General features: G+C 39.3%; 1 protein-coding gene across 1 annotated transcript in view; it reads left to right on the top strand.

The window, feature by feature from the left end:
- Nucleotides 1–23,215, top strand: part of COL4A5 (collagen type IV alpha 5 chain) — a gene marked incomplete at both ends in the record, with an annotated part of 81,759 nt that extends 58,544 nt beyond the window's left edge. The window contains 21 exons of the mRNA XM_082004216.1: nucleotides 37–204; nucleotides 1,123–1,212; nucleotides 2,033–2,182; nucleotides 3,492–3,590; nucleotides 4,575–4,664; nucleotides 5,380–5,519; nucleotides 6,453–6,579; nucleotides 7,808–7,888; nucleotides 8,445–8,543; nucleotides 9,110–9,160; nucleotides 9,983–10,168; nucleotides 16,693–16,826; nucleotides 17,235–17,307; nucleotides 17,478–17,549; nucleotides 17,937–18,065; nucleotides 18,339–18,437; nucleotides 19,756–19,968; nucleotides 20,296–20,473; nucleotides 21,068–21,182; nucleotides 21,506–21,678; nucleotides 23,134–23,215. Coding sequence (XP_081860342.1) covers nucleotides 37–204; nucleotides 1,123–1,212; nucleotides 2,033–2,182; nucleotides 3,492–3,590; nucleotides 4,575–4,664; nucleotides 5,380–5,519; nucleotides 6,453–6,579; nucleotides 7,808–7,888; nucleotides 8,445–8,543; nucleotides 9,110–9,160; nucleotides 9,983–10,168; nucleotides 16,693–16,826; nucleotides 17,235–17,307; nucleotides 17,478–17,549; nucleotides 17,937–18,065; nucleotides 18,339–18,437; nucleotides 19,756–19,968; nucleotides 20,296–20,473; nucleotides 21,068–21,182; nucleotides 21,506–21,678; nucleotides 23,134–23,215 — 2,549 coding nt within the window. The remainder of the gene's footprint in view (nucleotides 1–36; nucleotides 205–1,122; nucleotides 1,213–2,032; nucleotides 2,183–3,491; nucleotides 3,591–4,574; nucleotides 4,665–5,379; nucleotides 5,520–6,452; nucleotides 6,580–7,807; nucleotides 7,889–8,444; nucleotides 8,544–9,109; nucleotides 9,161–9,982; nucleotides 10,169–16,692; nucleotides 16,827–17,234; nucleotides 17,308–17,477; nucleotides 17,550–17,936; nucleotides 18,066–18,338; nucleotides 18,438–19,755; nucleotides 19,969–20,295; nucleotides 20,474–21,067; nucleotides 21,183–21,505; nucleotides 21,679–23,133) is intronic.
- Nucleotides 23,216–25,388: the final 2,173 nt, after the last annotated feature.

Below are 25,388 nucleotides of genomic sequence, written 5' to 3'. Positions count from 1 at the left end.
TTTGCTAAAAAATTGTGTTTTAACAACATTGTCTAGGGTTGCAGGGCATTCCAGGGGAGAAAGGGGATCCAGGTCCTCCAGGCTTCGATGTTCCTGGTCCTCCAGGTGACCAAGGAACCCCAGGATATCCAGGACCTCCTGGTCTCCCAGGGCCTCAGGGTTCACCTGGACCACCTGGCCGGGATGGAATACCTGGATTTCCAGGTAAGTTCACATTTTTTTTACCTGTGGACAAAGGCCAAACTGTAGTTACAGGTGGATGCTCTTTATACTTGGGCATGCCAGCTTAATGAGCTTCAGTGTTTATCCTATCCATTTAAAGTTGGATACATGTAACCATTTGTTAAACCACAACACCATTACATCTCATACTTTCTAAAAAAAATTATAGTAAAATCTGTTGCATTAAAATCTTTGTCGCCTCTCCACTCTTCCCTGTAACTTGATTCAAATTTTTTCCACATTTTTCTGTTTCATAACTTTTAAACATGTCTTTGATCATCATCTTTTCTAATTTAGTTTGTGATTATTTTTTTCTAGTCACTGCTACAGTTTAGAAGTAGAATTTGTTTAAAGGAAATAATTATAAATGCTATCAACTGGATCCAATGCATAGTTTTAAATATTAATTTCCTTATTCTGTATGTTAGACTATTCGGTTAAGATTAGTCTGTTTCACCCTCTGGAGTAGAAATCTCAAAAGTGAATTTTGAGAATCTCTGTCTTCAGATAGAGGGAGTGATACAAAAGATTCTAAAAGTAATGTATCCCCAGTAGTCTTTTTGGCTTTCAATAAATTCAAGTCTGCTTTCACATAAATATTTACGTTTCAAACCATGAAAGTAAGCTTATTGGACGTATAAATGCACTTTCTACTGTAAAGAACAGTGCACTGCAAATTTTCTTTCCAGGACTTAACTGTGGAACATTTGCCATAATTTTCAAGTGTCATTTTATCTGACTTAGATCTATACAAGAACTGAGTGCTTGTAATTCCCTTAAAACAGGCTTTATATGCATGTGCTGGTTAATAAATATTACAGATGTGCGGGGAAGTAAAATTTAGGTACTGATAGGTTTTAGTTTTTGTTCAGAATGACAGTGGTGATTCAATGCATTTAGGTGCCAAAGGTGAGATGGGTGTCATGGGAGCTCCTGGTCCTCCAGGGCCTCCAGGAACTCCTGGAAGAAATGGCCTGCCTGGTTTGAAAGGTAATGTTCGTTTTATCCACCCCTCAAGAGAATGCCGAGTGCTGTTTCCCATGTCCTGTGTGGAAAGTGGCTTTCTGATACTAACATCTAAATTACCATTACTGGGATCTACTTAGGTTATCTTCTTTTGACAATGCTAATGTTCAGAATTGCTTTGCAGTTTTAAGCCATAGCGTTCAGTCACTCTTTTATTTAATCAATGTCATGAAATGTTAGGTATTTTTAAAACGTTACCTTTGGATTGATGGCATTGAAGTAGGGCAATATTTCTGAAGTATGTTGTAAAGTTTGCTTTAAGCAGCAGAAAGAAGAAAATCAGTAGCTGTGGGTTATGGAGTCATCCAGAATCAGTTCTATAGGTATCACAGAGAAACTATTCTATCTACATTTTCCCAACCCCCTTGTTGGAGATGAGTTTTGAAAGAGTTTGGTAGAAGAGAAACTGCTTCATCTCCCCAGAACAAGGAGGCTGTGAATCCAAAGCTGCTGTAGCTGTTGCAACCCCTCTCTGCTAGTGGCACGGTGTGGTGGGGCTCTGGGAGCTCTCGATGTGGGTCCTACAGACAGCTGCTTCCGCTGAGCTGGGCTGACCAGAGCTGGCAGGCTGCAACACACAGACGTCCCCATGCAGTCTTTCACTCTCCGTTGTTCCAGGGCTTCAGATGCTCTGGAGAGCCTTGCATAAACTGACTGATTGTTCAGTGAATTCCAACTTCGTGAATAAATCGTGGACTCCCTATGTAAGAAAAAGCATTACAAATATATTAGCCTGCTCGAAGGATTATATTTTTTTCCTTTTTGTTGTCTGCACCTACTGTAGGTAATAATGGATTACCTGGTCCGCCAGGGCCTCCTGGACTGGTAGGACAGAAAGGCATCAAAGGTGAAGCAGGCCTGCCAGGTCCACCTGGAAAAGTTGATCCAAAACAACTAGGAGCAAAAGGAGAAAAAGGGGAGCCAGGTGTTCCAGGTACAGAACTTTGCGTGTGGGTCTGGGGAGGTGGTTTGTCCTCTTACAGATAAGTCACCTGTAACTGAATTCATTACAGTTCATTCTTTCTTATAGAAAAAAGTAAACTCAGAAGATAGAGGTGGCTTAAGGTTTTCCTATTTTAGGCTTTTTATTAAGTGGTTCTTTGACCAAATTACTCTGTATGGTTAATTTGCAATATCCTTGCTCATTAACTGTTACTATTTGGCATATGGTGATATTGTAATAGCACTAAGGTGTTTCCAACAGGATTACAATTCAGTCTTCTAGGTGTTACTCCTAAGTATGCGATATGAGTATGATGAGAGATAGTTGTCATGACTGCTGTGCTGGCTGCATTCCTGCTGTCTTGAAGGCCCTTGGGCCTCTGCCTTGTAAGATGGAATTGCGCAGGTCGTCCGCTCATGCATCACCTCCAGATTCTCCCTTTGGGTGTCTCTGTAAGCTTACACTCCCCTGAGCTAAATGCCATCTAGGTGTGTGTTTCTGCTTGGGAAGCTGGCAGCCTGGAAGGTTGCCTCAGTTCACTCAAGTCTGTTTTCTCTCTCACTTGCTGGCTTCCCTCTCCTCTGGGTTCTGATGTCACCTTTGAATTCTAAATTAGTTTTGAGAAGAGTAAAAATATTCTACCCTAGAGAGGACCAGAATGCCTTTCTCTAATGTGGGCCCAGCCATTATTGTGCTAACTTATCTATTGTATTAATTTCTGTGAAGCCTAGGTAGGATCCTTTTTTCTTTCTTCTTTTTTCTTTTTTTTTTTTTTTTTTTTTTTTTTACCCTCTGTTAAGCAAGAGCTGTAGAGGGCAAATTTAACTATGCCTGCAGGGCAGCACAAAGTTATTGTATGTGATAAAAACCACATAAAATTGGTAAAAATCTGCTAAAATACTTGCATTCCTTTTATAATATATCAGTCCCAAAGAGCTTCTGGTGTAGCAATGTAATTAAGCATGTATATAAATAATCTGGATAAAGAGAGGTTAGCATGGAGTCTGCTCATCTGAGAAGACGGTCCCTTCTGAATGAAGAATATTGGCATTAGTCATAAAGTTACTTTTTCATCTACTTATATTGTTCCTGTTCTGTAGTAATTTTAAGCTTTCCAGAAGCAATATTTTGTGTTATGTGATACTTCTTTTCCCTAAACTAGGGGGAATTATATTTACTGAAGAAAAAACCCTATTTGGATTTTTATTCACCTATAGCTATATCTGGATCTCTTAAGGTAAAAGAAAACATACAGTAGTAATAATAGTAATAATAGTAAAATGTATCTTTTTCCATTGAGGTATTCCTGGTTTATCAGGACAGAAAGGTTATCAAGGTCTCCCAGGTGACCCAGGCCCACCAGGACTTAGTGGCCCACCAGGTGTGCCAGGATTGCCAGGTAGGTAAACAAGGCCTCAGGTGGACAGTTTTGATGTGTAAAAATTTGCATTTTTATCACATGGGATTGGGATGTTAAGCCAGGTATAGCTAAGCAAAGCCTAGGGATTTACACTTAAAGCTGCAGCACTTCTTGGGGACACTTCAAATCATTATCCAAACAGCATGCTTTGAGCTCTTTCCTTCTAACAGACCCAAAAGCAGTTTTAAACTGATCCCACTGAAGATTAGAATAGCTTTTAGGATGACTGGAAAAGTGCTGGCTGCTTGAGCAAGCAGCATGACTGCAGGTTCTGCCAACAGGACTTGTCTGTTTTGTAAGCTTATTTCTTATATTGTTAGTCACTATACTCACACTTTGACGAATGTATTGCAAAGGCTCTCTGGATGTCACATCTTTGCTTTAAAGAACTGCAAGGATCAATAAAATATTCTGTTTTGTGCTGCTTCTTCCTACAACTGTAACAATTTATCTGAAATCTTGAATCTTTGCTCGCTATGTCTTATGTAGGTCTTGCTCTAAATGTCTTTTTGGGCTTGGGGAATTCTTTTAACCATCCAGGACTCAAACTAGTTTGAGCATTGTAGGTCATGTTTAATTCTGTAACAGAAGATACTGAATACCTATTGCAGATAAGTAGGAGATAATGTGTTCATTCTGCAGAACAACTCATAGGAGACCAAGTCACACCAGTACTAAATTGTTTCAGATGGTTACTAAATCATGGACCGAGATTTGACCCATTTCATTAGACTAATCTTCAAAACCACGAAGTTGCCCCGATCAAATCTTGACTTGGAACAAACTGAAGATGTTTAATATTTCACTACAAACGGGTGTGAAAAAGCATGTAGGAGCATTATGAGGCCTAAAGGAACCCCAAATTCATTGTGTTTGTTATTAGATGACATTCATATGAGAACACACGAATATCAGAAACTTTTAATTATTGCCATCAATTAACTAAAAACACAACTTTCCTAGGCATCAAGGGAGACACGGGGCTTCCGGGGCAGCCAGGACCAACAGGACCTCCAGGGTTAAAAGGTGCCATGGGAGAGATGGGTCTTCCAGGTTAGTTTCTGTGCTTGCATTTTACTTCATTTTGGCCAGTGTTTTCCTTTTGTATAGTACAAAGGTGGATCTGCTTATGTGCAGTATCTAATAATATATTTAAGTGGCAATGCAGATGAGGAATACCTAAAGTCCTATGCACATATTCGTTGAAAAAGTACGTAAGAAATTGGAAATGCCCATTAAAACAGAAAAAGTGAATAGCAAATATATTGTAAATACATATTATTTTACAGTGCTTACAGATGTAGAAGTGAAATTATCTACATTTTCTAACTTCCATATTCTTCTCGTTTCTTGGTGAAAGTTCAGAAAAAATGATTCTGTAAACTCATCTGTCAGAAGACAGATATCAGACACAAGCAAAAGGGGAAGGAGAAAATGAATTCTGTTATTTAGAAAGATTGCTGAAACAAATTCCAGTTTCTGAGGATTCTAATAGTAAATTGTGCCTAGATACTACAACGAGATATTTGGATGTGTGTAAATTAAGAATAAAAAAAGAAAGCTTAGAAATGTCATGCAAAAAGCCATGAGAGATTTTTAGATAATTGTTTTAGTTTGTTTTTAAAAATAAACACACATTAGGTATTCAAAGCCAGCCAGTCAATTTGTTAGTCCTTTCTAGTTCAGTTGCTGTAATTTGAGTGATTTCTCTAAACCATTGCAGAAGTTTTATTTATATTTATAAAACCTGTATTTATCTTTTGTACAGGTCCCCCAGGGATTAAAGGCAGCCAAGGAATAGCAGGACGTCCAGGGCAGCCTGGGCCTGCAGGATTTCCTGGACTGAAAGGGGAGAAAGGTGACCCCGGTCTTCCAAGCATTGGTATTCCTGGTCTCCCTGGACCAAAGGTACCTTTGCAAAATTCTTCAATAGAAAATTCCATAAGGAAATTATATCCTGTGTCGATTCCCCCCCCCCCCTTAAACGATAGCTTAATATATATTATGTATAAATGTAAATATATTAGTAGCAACCAGGGTTGACTGTGGTTTGCTCTTTTCAGATGGGAGCAAAAAATTCTAATGTTAAAGGTGAAAATATTTATGTATAGTTTAATCTGGTTAAAAAAGATTGTTTACCAGACCTTTCTAGTTGGGTTCAGTTAGTGGCCTAGTCTGCACTGTGACACCTGCTGACATTTTGGTAGCTGGTAGGGATTTATACAATATATAACATTGTTCCCATGTCTAATTATGTAGTTAAGTCTAAAAAAAATTAAGACAATATGCATTTAAGAATAGATTACGAAGAGGCCGATATATCATGATTACTGCTGCTTAAAATTTTTAAGTCAATATAAAACATTTGTACTAACATTTACCTATATCATCCTTTGTCACCCACAAAAAAATTACAAAAGACCTACAGAATATCTAGCAGCCTTCACTGATGCCTTACAATTGATGTTGAGTAGCAATTAATTTAGCAAAAACATTGCATGATTAAAGCTCCACAGATGTATTTTTTTCTTCAGCATTATCATAGGGTAAAAATCTCTGTCTCTTCTGAAAGAAGAGAGAATGCTTTTTTCTTTAATGTAGGCCAGTTCTGAGGAAAAGCTATGATACCCTGTACAAAATTGTGGGGGAAAACTGTTAAAATCTTTACAATTGCTATTTCAAATTAATTTTCTGTGTGAGATGGTTAACATTAAGTGGATATAAAAAGAAGTGTACACAATATAATGGTGACCTTTTTGTGGTGGTAAGACTGGGAACGTACAAGAAGGGCTTACCCATCTTACAAAGACTGGGTTCTTATTTCTGCTTAATGTTTTCTAGGGTGACCTTGGTTTGCCTGGATACCCAGGTAGTCCAGGCAGTAAAGGTATAGCTGGAAATCCTGGTTTGCCCGGATTTCCAGGCAGTCCAGGTGCAAAAGGAGAACCAGGCCTTCCTGGATTCCCAGGTAATTCTGAACAGGATTTATTTTTCCCTTTTGCTTATATTGGTATATACATCTAAACACAGTGGGTAACTGGTGGAAGGCTGCAGCTTCTTTCAAAGTTTCTAGCACTCTGCTGCTTCTAAGCTTTGTGCTGTTGGAATTGTCACTGCAAGAGTAAGTGTACGAATGCATCACTTCAGAGCACCTTCTGAAATTATTCGTCTGCTCTGAGGAGATGTAGCAGTTGTGTTAGACTCTCGCCTCCTCTGACCCACAAAATACCTGTGTTTGGCTCCATATTTTTCCTTCATGAATCAATAAAAAGTTGTCATCAGGAAAAACGGGCTTCTTTAATAGCATTTCTTGCCTAAAAATATGTTCTAAAGAGAAATCTTTCTGAAACATAGTGAAATTAGGTTTTTCACTCTTTTCTAAAAATTTTTAACAGATTTTCTTTATGGGTACATGTCAGTTCTTTCATTCTCAATTTACAGGAACAAGGTTTTTACCTACGCTGCATTTACAGCAATAAAGGCTGTTCTACAAGTGTGCTTGAGCTGCTTTAATGTAGGAAGTTAGGGAATTTATAACAGTGTAATCATGGCAGCAGGAAGCCTAGACGAGAACAAAACCTGGCCATGAACCGGACAGTTTTTAACCTCTGCTTCATGTCATGCCTGACAGACTGTGAACAGTCAAAACGGTATATTGAGACACTACCTTGATCAGTCTCAGAGACCGTTCAGAACAGACATACTGCAATGAATTTTTTATCCTACCTCCCACTCAGTTCATGCTGGAGGGGTGAGAATCCAGTGTAAATTTTAACTAAGACCATTTTATTAAGATCCTGTCTCAGGAAAGGAAGAGAGGATTGGGGAAGGACTATTGAACCAGAGTTCACAGCACTTTCAATTTGTTGTCAAGCAGAAACACCTGCCTCTCAAATGGTAATTTCCTAGTAGGCTGTCAGACTCACTGTGTCCTTGGCCACGGGCACTCCACAATTAAGACTACAGTCTTGAGAGTAGTAGTAAGAGGAGTTGTGCTATTATGTTTTGTTTCTGTACTTTCTTTGCTTTATAATTAATCTCCTTGATTAGCTGTAAATCTGCAAAATGGGCATAAATTTACTGTCTTTGTACAGTTAGCTCATTTGTTACTCAGGGCATCTCAGATTAGAGCATTTCAAGATCTGCTGAAAAGCCAGTTTTGTGCTTAATTTGATTGAAATGTCTGTCCTTTACAGGAACGCCAGGAATTCCAGGGCCAAAAGGTATCGAGGGACCTCCAGGTAATCCTGGCCTGCCTGGACCACCTGGGCCAGTAGGTGAGCATGAACAGTGCAGCAAAGGTCAGCTGCTTCTGTGGAAAACATAACACATGAAGCCACTTCCTTTCTTCGTATCTTTTTAACATCATGACAATGCATCTGTATGTATATGGATGGTCAAACACCTTGCACACACTTAGTTCACTGAAATTAAACAGAAAAGAAAGAAGTTTTAACTTTCTCTTGACAGCTTGTCTGCCGTCATATCATTAGCTATTGAAACAGGAAGTTAACTGTTTCAGTATTTACCAGCTTTATTTATGTTAAGTACTCCAGTGGTCTAACCTGTTTTTATAGGAGCAAAATTTATCCTAAAGGGAAGCATTATATTATTTTTAGCAAACACTAACTGCTTAGAAGGTCACAGGCCTAAAAGCCTTTTCTAAGTTGTCAAGGGGGAGACAGAGAAAGATTTTAATTTTAAGATTACACCCTTGTGAATTTGTTACTACACTGTCACACCTTCAGATTCAGGGGCTGGGGGGGGGCGCATTGCATTTTTTCATTGCAGATTAGACATTACTGTGCTAATGTTGTTCTATCCTCCTTTTAGGTGATATTGGTCGTCCTGGCCCTCCTGGTCCTTCAGGGGAGAAGGGACAGCCTGGTCGAGACGGTATCCCTGGACCAGCTGGTCAGAAGGGTGAACCAGGTTAGGTATCCTTCCTGTTGGTTTTCTCCTCTTCACTCTGCATTGTGGTGTCCTGCTTTCTCTATTCTGTTTTTGCTGTAACTGCCCATACACCTTCAGAGCTGCTCCTGTGGTTTCCAGCTGGTGAATAGTTCACAAAGTAAAGCTGCCAATGAAGCACAGGGCAAGAATTCAATCAGCTCTTAGATTTTTATTACCTGACTTCAACACCACCCCCTGCTCCTGTATTCCGTGGTAGCTGTATTGCTTCAGCTCACATACAAAATGGGTAACAGTGTAATGTCTGTCTTAAAGATAGAACCCCAACCAAAAACGCAAATATATTAACTCCCAAAATCTGAAAGAGCATCTTGTGAATGGATGGAAATATTTATGGAAGTTACAGATGCGCTTTGTAGCAAAACCTCTAGCTTTGGTGTAGGCTGGTGAGTGAATAAGTATCCTAGTAGTCCCAAGGAATCAGAGATTGAGACAAACTGTACTTTCATCATTCTTAGACTCATATTCCTGTTCCTGGAGAATTGAAAGCTAAATGTTCATTGTTAACGAAATCTGTTTCTTTCCAGGTCTACCAGGTTTTGGACGCCCAGGACCTCCAGGACTCCCAGGATTGTCAGGTAAAGATTCTCTGTTGTTCTTTGTTTAGAAGGGTTGAATGTAAAATATATCTACACTTCAAAAAAAGAAGGACATGTTGTATGTTCTGCAACAAATGAATGCCATAGCAACAACTAAAATACCTTTTTTTTTTTTCCCCTCAGCAGACCATTTTCAATTAACCACAGTATTAAATGTACTCATTACTGACTACTGAATTTTGTAAATTAGCAGTTATGCACACAGGATAAATCCACACAGGATTATAGTCTACTGCATTGTGTGGAACTTTGCTGATCTGTCTCAGTAAATAAAGCATTCATACAACAGATGACAAATGAAGCTGCTTTGAAGATATAGCTGCTTGCTATATTTTCAAAAGCAACTTCACAACCTAAGCTATATAACTTTCCAGTAGCATTAAAGCTCCTTTATCCCTCAAGCTTATTTGAAAATTTGGCAAGTATATCTTAACTTTCAGCAGTGTCTCAAAATTATTAAGTCTTAATATTGACAGATTTCTACACAGAAAGCATTGCTTATAGGCTTACAAACTCAGAGGATGCTTATGAATTACAGCATCACTGAGTAGTGAAGTGAGACTTAGTAAGACCTTTTAGTATGTCAGAAGCTGTAGCACTTTCTCCTGCAAAAATTATTAGTCCTAACTCTTTTCTGAATGTTCAACCATTTGTATACGGTCTCACTGTGCAAATGAGGCGAGTTGTGGTCAGATTTGCACCTTCTGCAAGACAGAGAGATGGCTCTGCAAATTGGCATGTGGAGTTTTTTGCATGTCAATTTATAACGGTATTCATAAACAAGGCTGTTTGATTTTACAGGGCAAAAAGGAGAACTGGGGTTACCTGGCCCACCGGGGCCCCCTGGACTTCCAGGTCTGAAGGGAGAACCAGGTTTCCAGGGATTCCCTGGTCTACAGGGTCCACCAGGTCCACCAGGATTACCAGGGCCACCTCTGGAAGGTCCTAAAGGTAGCCCTGGCCCACCAGGTGTTCCAGGAAGGCCAGGTAAGAGCATGATCCATACCTATCAACGTCTGCCAGTACTTTCACATTTTGCTGGTAGGTTATCAGCTTTTAAACTTTCTCAATTTATTTGGATGGATAAGTTCAAGCCTCATGGCGTAGGACTTTATGTTTGTGGGCAACCAGAGGATGTTGTTGCCAAAAGTAACAGTATCTAAAAATAAAACACCTTCAGTTTCTCTTAATTTCTGATACCTGGCAGCAAAAATCTAATGCATTAATAAACGGGAGATTCTCCGCATGCTGTCACAGTAATCATCTAGCGAGCACGATATCGACTTTTGAACATCTGATACCTTTGCAGTATTGTCACGTGATCAGCAAATGTCATCGCACACAAAAAACCAAAAGTAACAAACCCCATCATTTTAAGAGTCATGAAAATCAAATTCACGCTAGCATCACAGCATGATCAAATTGGATAGCTATCTCTTCATCTTCGTGTCATGTAACATAAGTCATTGCTCCATTGTGTCCTGCGGCTCCCATGGACTCAGTGCACCATCATGCCATATTCATCTTTCCATTCCATGTTTGCATTTTGTTCCTGCACCAACTAATTCTGGGAATGAAAAAAACACTATACTGAGTTAACATTGCTGAGCAACTCCCTGGAACGTATTAGAATTTGATTTCTAGTTTGTCATAGATGTTTGTTTACATTTAGATACTGCTCTTGAAAACCCTAGCTTTAATGAACCTATCACAGCTCTCCCTCAAGCTTATTGCTGTATCTTGAGTCCAGAAGTACTTTGCCACCAGCAAGACTCATCTCACTTAACATGCTTGATATTCTCCTTGAAAGAGACTACTTTCAAACCAAGCTATTGGATGATTACAGGTTTTTTTCTTTGTGTACTAATGAATATTTTTATTTATTGCCCTCAAACTCTGGCCTCAGATTTTTCTGTTATTCAGAGATTTGTTTGGGGAAAGTTAGTTTTGAGTTAGTACACTTGTAAAATAGCTGCTACACATATATTGTTCATTTTGGGGTATCAAGGGAGAGTTTAGTTTTGCAGTACATACCTGGGAAGATTTTTAAGATTTGCTTTTTCTTGTGCTTGCTTCTGATACAGCAGAAGGTAATCCCACTGAAAAACGTTTTTAGAATGGAATTTTATCAAAATATTTTCACTAGAACTGGAACTGAGTAGTATTTGATTGTTCTCAATGGCAGCAGGAACTTTTCTCTTGTGCAGAGTAGGCTATGAATTCATCTCTCTCAACTGTTGTATTTAAAAAATGAGTCATTATAAACAACATTTGGTTTTAATTTATAACTCCTTAAAACTGGGGTGCTGTTTGCCAGTATAATGAGGTTTTCTTTTAGTCCTAGTAAAAATGCTTGAGTTGTGTTATATCCTAAACCTGCTTTTTATGTGACTGGTGCGGAACAACCCAGTGGGTTAATAATTCACAGCCAGTCACAATTTCCTCCTGGTTTCCTATGTGGTTAGTGGAAGGAGGAGTGCATGCCTTCCCCCTTTCTCCTGGAGGAACTTACTCCCTGCTGTGCCCCAGGGGTTCTAAACAGTCAATGAAGCATCCCTGCAGCAAGTTGATAGTCGTAATTTGCTTTCCACTTTCCGTGTGGCCTTGTCCTCTTCTGCCTAGTTGCTTGCTGGCAGGTAGGAGTATGGGACAAGTAATCCCAGCGCTGCTCACTGTGGCTAGAGTTACAGCTGGGGCAAGTGGGAGGAGGAGTGAAGGGATAAGAGATGGTGGGATGCTGGACTGAAGGCCTAAGACATCCTAGATGTCAAGAACTTCCAAAGATATTTTTTCTATATGTACAGTGGTACAGCAATTAAAATTTTGGCACAGGAAGCTGGTTGGTCCATAAAAGTATAGGCCTTCATTTTTAAAAGATTCTTATACAGAGGATATTTCCAAACTCCAAAAAAAAAACCCCCCAACCACAAAACCCCCCCACCAAAAAAACCCAACAGATAAGCAGCTCCTGATGTATAAAACAACTACCAACTGAGATTCCATGCTCTGCTGTAGCATTGGTGTTTTTATGGAGCTTCTCATCCTGTTCACACTTCTGTGTATAAGTCAGGTGCTTACGGACTCTGATCAACTGGTTATGAGGAGCTCAGCTCATCAGAGGAATGGTGGGACTCATTTTGTGCAGTTTTATGAACATTGGCAGGGGGAAACAACCAGAGAGGTTCTGCTCAGCCATGTTTTCTCTCTCTCTCTCTTTTTCTCTTTTTCTCTTTCGTTCTCTTATTTCCGTTTTTTGTTGCATGTAATGTATAAAGTGAAGTATTTGTTTTGCTCAGTTATGCGTGAACTAATGTGGATAAACCAAACTATTATTGCAATTCTGGAATAATCAGCACTCCAGCCTTTTGTTTCAAATGATAACACAGACTACTGTTGGAAGGCTGATTTTGTAACATTTCAACATAAGGCAGTTAGTCACAAAAGCAGCTGTGTGGCTGTCAAATTACCTCCCTTCTAGGGACATAAATAAAATCAGAAGCTGTATGTGTATACTGTTTGTTGTTGACTTCTGGGTATATTCTAAGATAAGTGAAAGTGATGAAGTCAAACATGATGTAACTCTGACTTCAGTTGAGTTGCCCCTAAAACAAACATTGATAGATGGTGTTGAGTCAGATTTATTGATTATAAAATTAAGCCATTTCCAGGGCAACACAACATTGCTGTTACTCCACATATCTGGTTTCATTGCTATGAATAATAATAGTTTGGTGTTTTGCATACTGTTTGTAAAGGAATATTGAGCTAAATCTAAAAAGAAAGGTTTAGTTGAATATGTTAGCTTGTTGATATTTCTAACAATTTTGATGTTTTTCCTGTTGTTCTAATGATGACCTTGGTGAACTCTGACCCCCTACTCCCAGGTCCCTCAGGTTAGCCCCTTAACTCCAAAATAATAACTTTGCATGAAAATGAATGTATATACTTTTGTAGTGTCTCAATGTAGATATGCTGAGTCATTTTTCAGACATACCTCTTAATTTGTGGTAGAAAAGCTCAGAGTTGGCTTTCAGACTCTTCCTCCATGTTGTTGTAGGACTGACATTGGAAGGATGTAGTGTTACTCTCCCCATGGTGGAAGATCACGTGGGTCCAGATTTGCAAGGCTTTTATAAAGTGTCCCCAACTGTGAAACTTGTTTTAGTGTATTTATTTTCAGTGCAGTTGAAAACAATATATACTGTTTCTCATCTTTTTTTTAAAAGCATATTGCACTGTCCTCCTTCATCTGCTGCATAATTGTCTCTTGCAGCTTGGGCAAGTGTCAGTATTCATTTTTGTAACACCTGCTACTGTTGATTTTGGACGCTCTCGAGTGACTTAAATAAATTAGATGCTTCTTTTATAGCAGCAGCGTCTGTAGGAAAATTTATACAGAGTAACAGTGATGCTTTACATGCCCAACTTAGAGCATTGTAACTTTGCAGTGCAGAGAAACCCTTCTTTCCATTGTTTTGCCTCACCAGCACATTTAAAGGAAATGAGGAAAGCTCTTCCTTTAACATGTATTTAATGAAAATGAAGCATACTGCCCTCCCCTCCCTAATGCTAGGGCAGTGGAAGAGGATTGGTCAGAACACGGTACTTCTCACAAGCTTATTGTAATTTCAGCATATCAGCACAAGCCAGCTCTTCGGGAAGAATCTGTGTCTAGATTGAAAATGACTTGGTATATCTATTTAATAATAATGATCTCTTTAGGTTTTGCTATGATGACTTTCAGGAAGAAAAGAACAAAAACTAAACAAAGGAATACATTCGAGTTTTCTTAGTGTGCTGTCCTAAGCACTGTGAGGCAGCAAACGTGGTAGTCCCTGATGTCTGAATCCTAGCTTTATGCAGTCATGTAAAAAAATGAGTGTGGCTTTACCCTTTAATTAAACTGTGGTTATACAAGCAGTAACCACACTTTCAGAAAGGGCTGAGAGAAGCTTATCAATTGCTTCATGTTTTGTTCTACCCTGTGACTGTGCTCAGACAGAATTCAATAATCAATGAATACAGGGCAGACGTATAAATCATAGCAAAACTTGTCTAACAGTGACATATAGTTTGTAAGTACTTAACAGTAACAATGAAGTGTCCATGTCATTATTTTTAACAACTAGTATTTAAAATAATTTACCAAATATGTAAGAAATAGTGCATTGAGGTAAACCTGATGTGTATTTATTGTAGTTTTTAACTGCAAATTGCATGGTGATATGTTGATATATTTAAATCATTTCACTGACATGAAAGATGCAAGCGGCACAGGAGCTAAAATAGGTATTAATTGAGGAGCATGGTAGGGACAACCAGTTTACCATTTGAAAGAGGGCATTTAAATGATTTTTTCCAAGGATGTTATCACATGCCATTCTCCATAATAACTTTAAAAAGGTAAATTAGCATCTTGGGGTATTTTTATCATGAAAAAATTAATGCCAACAGTAAAGACAACAAAGTCTAAATTCGTAAGTTCTGTTGTCTTTTTACTTAAAGCATTTGCAGCCCTTTTGATCCATGTCAATCCTGCTTACCGTTTTGAAGAGGGTATAAGCCTACTTTTCAGTCCTACAATTGCATTCACAGATAGTTGAGGCTCATACCTGATTAGTGGTGATAGGTCCTTCTGTTAATCATGCTTCCCCCTGCCCAAAGCAGAATTTTGCTCAAGAGTAAGTTGTCAGTCACAATTTACCTGCATATTTGCCGAGCTCCAAGCCCTGTGCTGTGGAATATTGTCAGTGAAATGGTTACATAGTCATACCCATTGTGAGTAGGACTAACCAGTCACAGGCCCCAGCTGTAATGTTAGAGCAATAACACGTTCTTTAGTAAAGTTTTAAGTTTGCTATTAAATGAAGTGTCAAATTAGTCTTAGAGCCTAGTCACCAGAATAACTTGTATCTGAAAATACGTATCGTTGTGTATTCATGTATGGTTTTATGCATGCATGTGGATTATATTGTAAATACAAAATATGCTGGTGAAATGGGTTGTTGTGTAGTGTATATGCTGTCATCTGTACTATTTCTAACTAGTAATCTTGTTTTGTACTGTGTGATGTCTGACCCTTCTAACATCGATCATTGGGCTTTGGTGAACTCTGATCCTTCCAGGTCCTCCAGGTTAGACTCTTAACTCGGTCAATTTATTTTACTGCGTTGCACTTGATGTAAGAGAAACGGATGTTTTCCTGTAATTCTATGATTATCTTTTTAAGGACTACGGTTACCCTGCAGATCGTATGTGTTTGATTAGCATGCCTCAGATGGTAACCTGTTATTATTTTGCATGTGTACAGTACTAGACCAGTATAAAAGAGCAAAATGAAGACAAAAAATCCTTGCATGATGGGATGTTTTGTGTAGCTGAAACTGCTACAGGTTATGTTTGAAATTTGATACAAAATTGCTGTTGATTTTAAAAAGAAAAATTTTGGAAGAAATTTATACTCAGATTTGCATGCAGAAATTCAACTCATCAGATTTATCCACTCAATATAGACTGTGAGAATGTCAAAGGAGATGTTAAATTATTCGAGGTTGCAGAAAAAGTGAAAATCCAGCACACTGATAAATGTTACTAGATTTGTTGTACTACAGGGTAAAATGTCATAGCACTGTCCTGTAAAGAGATCCTTTTGTTAATCCAATTATGAGATGTAACTTGTAAAATGTTATTAGCTGTTTGCTGCACTTGCTTACAGTTTGTTTTGCCACAAATTAATGTTGGTTACCTTTTATTTAGATGGTGGCATAAAGGTCTCATCTTTTAGTTCTCCAAAAAATCTAAGTTTCTTTTAAATCCACTGCTTTGCTTTGGATTAATGTGGCTGTAGCAAAGGGAAAAGATTTAAAGATCAGCCCAGTTCCTCTACTGGATTTACACAGAGTAATTCTACTAAGGATAGACAAATCAGTTGGAGGGAGAGTCATTCAACATAAGGAAGTTTCTGCAACTCAGATTATTATGTAGGCAAGGAAGAATGATGGGCTTCCTGCTGCCCAGCAGTCAGTAGGCAGTATATACGAGGCTCCTGAATAGGTACATCAAATTCTAACAGCAAAAAAGCAGCAATATTTTACACTGTTGAGGCTGGCTTTCAAAAGGAATTCAGTCCATTAAGACAGCACTTAAGAGATGGTGAATGTAATGCAGGTCAGCAGAGGGGATATTTGTACCATCTAATTTTGGGTTTCTTGGCTCCTGCTAAAGGCACTGGTCTGGTCACTGGTAAGCTTCGAAAGCAGCTGAGTTGCACTGCCTTCTGGAAAGACCTGCTTCTCTTCATCAGCTAGATAAGGAGCCTTGGTTCCTGATTTGGGTAGTGCAAATAATCCCTCTATTTGTTTCCCTTTTAGTTTACCCTGAATTCAGCATTGAAATAGAGCTGGGAAGTCACGCCAAATTTTTTTTTTTTTTTTTTTTTATGCTGGAGGCACAAACTTGGGGAGAATGGTTGATAAGTACTCATAGATGCATGTTTGTTCTGCAATGTTAAGGTCCACCAGGCCCAGAAGGTCCACGAGGGCCACCAGGCAATGGAGGACTTAAAGGGGAAAAAGGGAACCCGGGTCAACCTGGCCCACCTGGCCTCACTGGTCAAAAGGGAGATCAAGGACCACCTGGACGTCAGGTAGGACAAGAAACAGAGTTTTCCCCCCTGGTTTATTTTTAAATGCAGTAAAAATGGAATATATTTGTGTGGAATATGTAGTTTATCATGGTAAAATAAAAGCCAAAATCTAGTAGCAAACACCCTGTCTTGCAGCAAGTAAGAGGGTCTTTTCCTTAATTTTCCCCCAGTATCTGGGCAGGTTGTCCCCATTATATTCCCATGGGAGCTGGAGCTGCCAATGTAGACTTCATGTTACAGCATTCTCTGACAGCACCCAGTGCAGGGAGCGGAATGCATGGCCTCAGCCCTTCAGAGTACTAGTTCACAGTCCCAAAGTGTGCGAATTTGTCCCCCAGCCACCTTTTCCATCTGTTTTTCTGAAACTGCTGAGGAGATGAGTGAATAACATGAAGCTGTTGTGTTCAGGGGGATCCTGGTCGTCCAGGTCTGAATGGAATGAAGGGTGACCCCGGGGTTCCAGGCGTTCCAGGATTCCCAGGTATTTAACTGGGTATTCACAGGTATTTAACTAGCATTTCAAATGAAAACCTCCAGATACAATAACAGCCTCGCAGGGAGAAAAGCAGCCTGATTTTGGCCATTCCTGCAGCAAATTTTCTAAGACAGCATGTTCTTTCGCTGTGTAACTGTGTGAATTTGATGTTTCAGGTATGAAGGGTCCCACTGGACCTGCAGGACCCGCTGGCCTCACGGGCAGTCAAGGACTGCCAGGCCCACCAGGTAGGAGTCCTGGGTAGTGTTATTGTCACTTTTGCTCCCTGCCAGTAGGATTTGTTACACAGATGTAGGACTGAGTCAGTCTCAGCCAGCAATGAAAGTAGTTAAGCGAGCAACAGCTTAAACACAATTTCAGGCTATACTTTTTAGCCCTACAAGTAATCCTACCACGTTTTATACTCTGTATACAGTCTATATGGATCGACCCCTGGAAGAGCTGTTCTTGGGGGGAGGGAGGGTGTTACCAAGAGCACTTTTTTTGCTTTATGTATACACTTCTTTGCATTGATACAGCTCTTGGCTCCTACCTTTGCAAGAAAGAATAACAGAAACTGTTTCTAATGCCCTTTTTCCACCTTGGTTTATCTAATACGAAGTGCTTTCTCTTAGGTCCACCAGGTTTACCAGGTACCATCGGACGAAGCATTGTTGTCAAAGGTGACCCTGGTCCCCCGGGTTCTCCGGGACAGCCTGGGTTGAAAGGGCCACCTGGATTACCGGGGCCACAGGGATTGCCAGGTATGATCCTAGGTGGCTGCAGAGGAAAGGACTAAGAGTATAGCTGACTGCAGGTTGCAATGCGAGTCACTTGGCATAGGCTGCAGAGACGAGTTACTGAATCCAGCAAGAGGTAATAGATAAATGTAGGGTTCTGCCATATACATCTGGTTTAACGGTCTCTTCTTGTCTAATGTATCATGAAGAAACAACAGATGAGTCACAGACAATTTAAAGATTTCGGTAGTAAGAATTCAAGAGCTTTTATTTCAGTTATGCATTTGTCTATTCTAGGTCCAATTGGTCATCCTGGTGATCCAGGGCGAGATGGACTACCTGGTTTTGATGGTCCAGCAGGACGTAAAGGAGAGAGAGGTCTTCCAGGCCAACCAGGTATGGTGTTTATCCTATGAGGACCCAGTGGAAAAAGAGATGCTCCCTTTTGTGAGTGCAGGGTAATACTGGAAAGTGAGATCTTTGCATCATGGGAAGAATAATAAAACCACAATTTTAGGATTTTCGTAATGCAAAAACATTACAAACCGCTGAACATACTTTGGTTTGGAATATTTTTGGAACCAGCACATTGCCAGTCATGCTGAATAATATTGTAGAGTGCTTTATCTCAAGCTTAATGGCATCCCCTTTGCAGCACAGATGATGCACAGGAGATAATGAAGATAGTAAAAAAACAGAGGAGAGAAATCAGTAAAATCATTTTAATTTTGCATGGAAATCATGAATGGGGAAAAACAGACTTCATAAAGGAAAGAATTTCACCAAAGGCTACCATGTAGCTATTGCTTAGAATTACTGAATTATGATTTGATAAAAGAAATCATACTAGGCACTGGAACAATTTTCTATAGAAGATAACACATATTAAGTAGCTATATATTGCAACTTGTGAGAAAAAGTATTAGAATTTAAACTTAACTGTACAAAACAGTACAAAAGTCCACAATGCCTTTTTTCCTTTTTCTCTGAGTAGCTCTATGAAATCAGTTAGCATTATTTTAGTGAAAAATTGTAAATAATGACTGTGGAATAACATAGTCTAAATATTTGTAGTTATATTTTCTGATTTTTTGCTGTTCAAGAACAAATGTCTTTTCTGATACCTTTCTCAGTAATATGACTCATTCATGCTCTCTCTTGAGGTTGTTCTAGCCTTACTTCCATGTTTTGTAACCTGCTCCAAAACTAACTGCAGCTTTTCTGTTCATTTTGGTGGGCTTTGCTCAGGTGTTCTGACAGCATGTCCTAGAGTGAGACTTGCTTCTGTTTCTGGCTCTGCCATTTATTTTGTGATCTTGGGCAAGATGTTTCAATGTTATCTTACTAAGCTGCATACACAGATAAATGTGTTTTGGAATTGGGAAGCTGATTTGGACTCATTCCAGTGGCCGTCATGTCAACTGCAGTTGTTACCTTAGTACCCCGCAGCTCTGAATGTATTTAACTTCAGGATACCCCTACAACACAGGGAAGTTGCAGTGTTATTTTGTAACTAGCTATGACAGCCTCAGTGATTGAACAAAGCTTACATGAAAAAAATTTAAGGAAGTTGGTGCTGGCAGATACCGAGGGCCCCCAACTCACAAGCACCTTAATCACAAGACCATGCTACCTCTCAGAGCTACGTTAGTCCTAAAAGAGCAAGAAATGGTGTTAATAAATACTGTGTGTTGTGTTTATCTCATGTGAACAGGTTCACGAGGAATACAGGGACCTCCTGGTCCCGATGGCTTACAAGGCCCACCTGGTCCTCCTGGAACAGCTTCTGTTGCTCACGGATTCCTTATAACTCGGCACAGCCAGACCAGGGATACACCGCTATGTCCACAAGGAACGTCAAGAATATATGATGGATTCTCTCTTCTATATGTGCAAGGAAATGAGAGAGCACATGGCCAGGATTTAGGTGAGACATTCTGTATGCTGTGTCTTCAAGGTGAAAGAGGTTGTAGCTGCTTCTTCAAATGCTCTGGGTCTCTGAACATAGTCTTAAGAGGTTTCTTAGATGAGGATGGGGATTGCAGATCTACTACCTCCAGAGGCTGCACTTTATAATTCAGGATGAAAGAATGTAAACGAAAACTTGAAAAGTTAAGTTTTTCCCACATGTGACAATTTGATAGCACATGCTGTGCACTCACAGGGGGAGAGGAAAAATACACAGTTACTGTTCTCAAAGAATTGCTATAAAAAGCAATGTAGTGAAAACTTTGCTTTGTATCTTACTCTGTAGGTACTGCTGGGAGCTGTCTTAGACGTTTCAGCACCATGCCTTTCATGTTCTGCAACATCAACAATGTTTGTAATTTTGCATCAAGGAATGACTATTCCTACTGGCTATCAACCCCAGAGCCAATGCCGATGAGCATGGAGCCGCTGACTGGGCAAAGCATCCAGCCATTCATTAGCCGGTGAGACAAAGCAGGCTCTCGGGTCTCTTTTTTAATATCTGGATTATATTAAAATATAATATTTTAATATCCATGTATGTCCAACATGCAGGTTGGATATTAGAAGATGAATTTGTCATGTTTTGCTCTGGGAAATACCAGGAAAACAGCTTGTTTTAAAGTATTGGTTGTCTTAAAAGGTCTGTCTTCATGCAGCAGTGATAATTAGAGGCTGAAAGTCTGTAAGAGCTCTCCTTGACTGAGGAAGCTATGTAGTCAGCAGTGCAAGATTGCCACGAACCGGAAAGGGAACATGAGCGCCATTAGCTCTAGGATTAAGGCCTTCACTTGGGGACTTTGAGCTTCCAGGTTTTGTTTCAGGAACTGCTTCAATGTTTTACCCAATGGTTGTTAGTGGAAATACAGGCAGATTTTGCACTCCAAAATACTGTCTTATTGCAGTTACAAAATACATGAGAAGTAGAAGTCTAGATTAATAGGACAGCCTCTCACAGGCTAGTTTTCCTCCCTTTCTTTATGTAAGAATTCTTAACAAAACACACTCCTATTATATTTTAATATCACGTGTTTCTCTGCTGCTTCCCCTCTGCCCAGATGCGTTGTGTGTGAAGCTCCGGCTATGGTGATAGCTGTCCACAGTCAGACCATTCAGATTCCTTCGTGTCCTTCAGGCTGGGACTCCCTTTGGATTGGTTACTCTTTCATGATGGTAAGAACTGCCTCCTACTCCAGAAAGTGGCTAGTACCCACGTGTGTCCTCAACTAGCTGCTTTAGGACTTTGTTAAAACCTACGATGGTTGTCACGCAAAAACCTTTTCTTTCAATTACTAACTGTGGTAGCAAAGATTAACAGAGACTTTCGTGTACACAGAGCCCAGTGTAACTGATATTTATGGAGGTGCCTCGCACTGCATTATCTCAACCGAGAACGAACAGTGGCTCTGCTAGTAGTTGAATGCTGTGCTATTTCCTTTTTAGCACCTACTGTAAGATTCTTGTTTGTGTGTTTCTTTCCTCCTCGCCTACACCAGCACACTAGTGCTGGAGCAGAGGGCTCTGGACAGGCCTTGGCATCGCCTGGATCCTGTTTAGAGGAATTCCGCTCAGCTCCGTTTATTGAATGCCATGGTCGTGGCACTTGTAACTACTATGCCAATTCATATAGTTTCTGGCTGGCAACTGTTGAGGTGTCAGAAATGTTCAGGTAAGAAAACCTGTTTCTTGTATATTGCTTTATTCCAGAACGAAAGCTTAGGAAACTGAATTTATTCTGAAGATCAAAAGAGATTTGTTTACAGGGGTATAGGGAAATAATTTTGCTTGTTTTCCCCCTCACAACCAGTTTTTCCAGTGTTTCCTTGGTAAGCCTTTAATATTATGTAAAAACTTGCTAGGGAACATTCTGTTTTGCCAAGAAGTCAGATTCTTTTTATGTCAATTATTATTCCCATTTAGTAGTACCTTCTCTGAAAGTGGTCCTACTATAGTTACTGTATTCGGAGACTAAAAGATCGATTTTGTTGGGTTTTGTTCTTGCCAGGCCTTTCAATAGCCTCAAATGTAGTTCACAGACATACAAGGGACAGGTATGAAGGGCAAGATCAACTCTACTTAAACCTTTTAAGGCAGATGCTCATACAACCTGTTTTTAAAAGTCTTGGGTGAAGGAGGTTTCACACCCTCCATGGCAAGCATTTTTTCCAGTACTTTGCAGAAGAATTAGGATGACATTTTGGCTGGAAGACAATGGACATTCTGTCCTCAGATTCTCTATAGTCAGCATTTCAGCAGGAGTCTCTCAGCTCCTCAAACTTCTTCCCTTTCAACTTGACTAGCAAAATAATTTTTTCGTTGAAAAAATCATCTCCTTTCATAGAATGAATTGCTACTGCCTTGATAAAAACCTAATAAATACTCCCACTGCCACCAAATTGAAAAATGTAGCTTTGTGGCACAGAGCTGGCAATGTGCACTGTGTTACATAGCAGTAGTGGCCCCGAAGTTAGTTTTGTGTTACACCTACAACCATGATACTTAATGTGCATTAAATAGTTATCGCTGTTTTCAGGGTAGTTGATCACTGGTAGTTCACTACTGAAAACTGCCTACTAATAACTACCAAGCACCTCTGAGTTTTCTGTCTCCCATAAACACCATTTCCGCTTTTATTCTATTTTTTTAGAAGAAACTTTTAAGAATTGGACTTACTGTGTGTACGCACATATTACACAAATTTGTTATATTAATCTCCCACTTCCCTACCCTTTCAGAATGTAAATACATACTTTAGTAAAGCCATCACTTAAATACAATCTTATTGTAGCAGTACTTTTTATGGGTTGTGAAAGTACCCTTCCACTGAGAAACCCAAAGGCTACAAACAAAGACCCCAGAAATACTTTCTCAAACGTACAAAATTCACCTTCCACTCCGTTTGGTATTTGTGCTACATCATATGCTAGACTGAAGTAGTTGATGAACGTAACTTGTGCATACTGAGACACTGGACAAAACTGAGCATCTGTCGCCTGGTGTTGAGAACATACAGAAAGATGACTCAATTCACGGTTTAAGATAACACTTAAGTAGAAGTTTAAAGGAACAGCTCTGTAAATGAAGCAAAAGCTAACCTAACCTTACCTTTGTGTCTGTCAACCAGTAAACCTCAGTCAGAGACACTGAAAGCTGGAGACTTGAGGACGCGTATTAGTCGTTGTCAAGTTTGCATGAAGAAGACGTAACATCTTGGAGAATGTTTTATAAAACAGTTGAAAATTCCTAAGATGCACTGTCTTCCAGCTGCAACAATGGTGCTACTGTGCAGAAAGAAAAGAAGAAACAAATCCAAACTGTTGTAACCATGCAAATTCAAGTGTACCTCACTCATGTGCCAAACTAAGGGTTGTTTGGTACATATTTGACAACAGGACTAAGATGAAAGAATTGACCTCTTGGAAACAGAAAAGAACACTTGAGGTTCACAAAAGATCAGAAGATGAAATTTTTCATTTCTCTCCCTGTACCAAAATGGCACCTTTTTGATCAACCAAGAGAATAAAGAAAAACACAACGCACTGAGTATGTTTAAAATAACAAGACTGCAGTTCTGAAAAACATTTTTCATGGTGCTACTAACCCTACTGTATCCCAGGTTTTTAATATGAAATTTTAAGCTTATTTCTCTTTGTAAGTAATGAAATGTGTATATTGTGTAAACACCTTTTCAGTTGAAACTTTCAGTCATTTAGAAGCAAACCAAACTCTGATATAAAAATGCTTATGTCTAAAATTAAAACATATGGCAGTATTTTATTATGAAACTTGTGGTACAGAGAGAATTTACCCCTCTTATGCCAACTTATTCATTTTAATATTTCATTTCCTTCCTCAGTTGCCAACCTGATATATTTGGGGAATGCACAATTATTCAGAAGTAATTTTGATCAGGGTTTTAAATGTTGTACACCATGCTATCAGTTGCTTTGTTTGTGCTTAGAAATCCCGATCCACTTGAAAAGGGTTTTTTTTCTATCTTGTGAAAATATGTCAATTTATTAGCCATATTCTATATCCTTCTTTTCTGAGTATAAGTCACATTCACATTTTAGTAGTCAGTTTGGTTTGACAAAACCTGTTCTGTGGGACTATCCAGTTACCAAAGCATTTAAGACTATGCTTACATGAAACCTCTACTCTGAAGTGGCGTCATGCATTTTATCCAAAATATAGTGTACACGCTAAGAAACCTTCTGAATAAAATAAAGCATGAGCTGGTGGAAACTTTCCTATTTACAAATTAATCTTTTAATCTTATGTGAATTTATACACATCCACAATGTATTTACAGTATACAGCAGCTCTTGTGTATGTATAGTTCACATAAGGCCTTGAAAGATGGTGCATGCAGTCTTTCTGATGTCATTTTGTAAGAATCCTACTGTGTATGTCTTAGAGTGTCACTACTTGTGCAATAGCTGAAAAGTGATCACTTTTTGTATGCATGACTGTTCAGCTTCTCTGGTCAGTGCTGTTTCATTTACCCTTATGTATAAACAGAGCTCCCTGACAAAGCAAGACTATTTTTCAAGTGATGATACTTTAATATTTTTGTTGTATATTGCCACCTCAATTATCAATACAACTTAACTTGTGAATTAACATACTGCTTTATACAGGTGAAGTGTATTTGTTTATTGACTACTGTTAAGTAATTTATCTGCTAATGGCTGTTCATTCTTACCTTTCAGTTATCATTGTAAACACGGAGCATCAGAAATCTCCTTGTTTTATGCACATTTGACAAAAGACATAGGACCGGTGCCTGACCAGGTGGCAGTGATACAATGAGATTGGTGCTGATTTCAAAAGCTTTCAACTAAGTATGAAACTGAAGTTCTTTAGTTTAAAGTGCAAAGTATTAATAGCTTTGTCTTTTTTTCAATTAGCTGCAGTTATGTATGTTGGTAGAGAGTGGGCGATTCAGCAATGTGCATCCTTCAACTCATTTCATTTTGGTTTGCCGATGCATATAGAAATAAACTGAACCTGCTGCTACCTCCAAGTCAAGAACTTGTTACCAAAGCTGAAATAAAATAGCAAGTCTTTTCTTGTAAACACAAGCCCTTATCTTACTGCTGGCTCTGCAGAAGCCCAAAATGAACACAGCAGCCGAGTGGATGCTAAGGTCAAGGCGCTCCCAAAGGAAAGAGGTCTCCCAGCCTTCCCTACCAACAGCCCCTGTCTTGCGCTTGCCAACAAGTCTCCCTATCTGGGGACTTGGGAAAGGGCAGAACATGTTTGTTCTAGTAGTGCATAAACAGTGCTGCTTCTAAGATTTGGGCTCCTCTCACAGCATGTAAAACAAAGCCCACTGGATTGAAAAGACAGGCGATACCATTCCCATCGAAGGTAGAG

This window comes from Phaethon aethereus (genome assembly GCF_964289735.1).
Source record: "Phaethon aethereus genome assembly, chromosome: 10".
Taxonomy (NCBI): Eukaryota; Metazoa; Chordata; class Aves; order Phaethontiformes; family Phaethontidae; genus Phaethon; species Phaethon aethereus.
The sequence above is the reverse complement of the archived record's forward strand: the minus strand, read 5'-3'. Positions and strand labels throughout refer to the sequence as shown.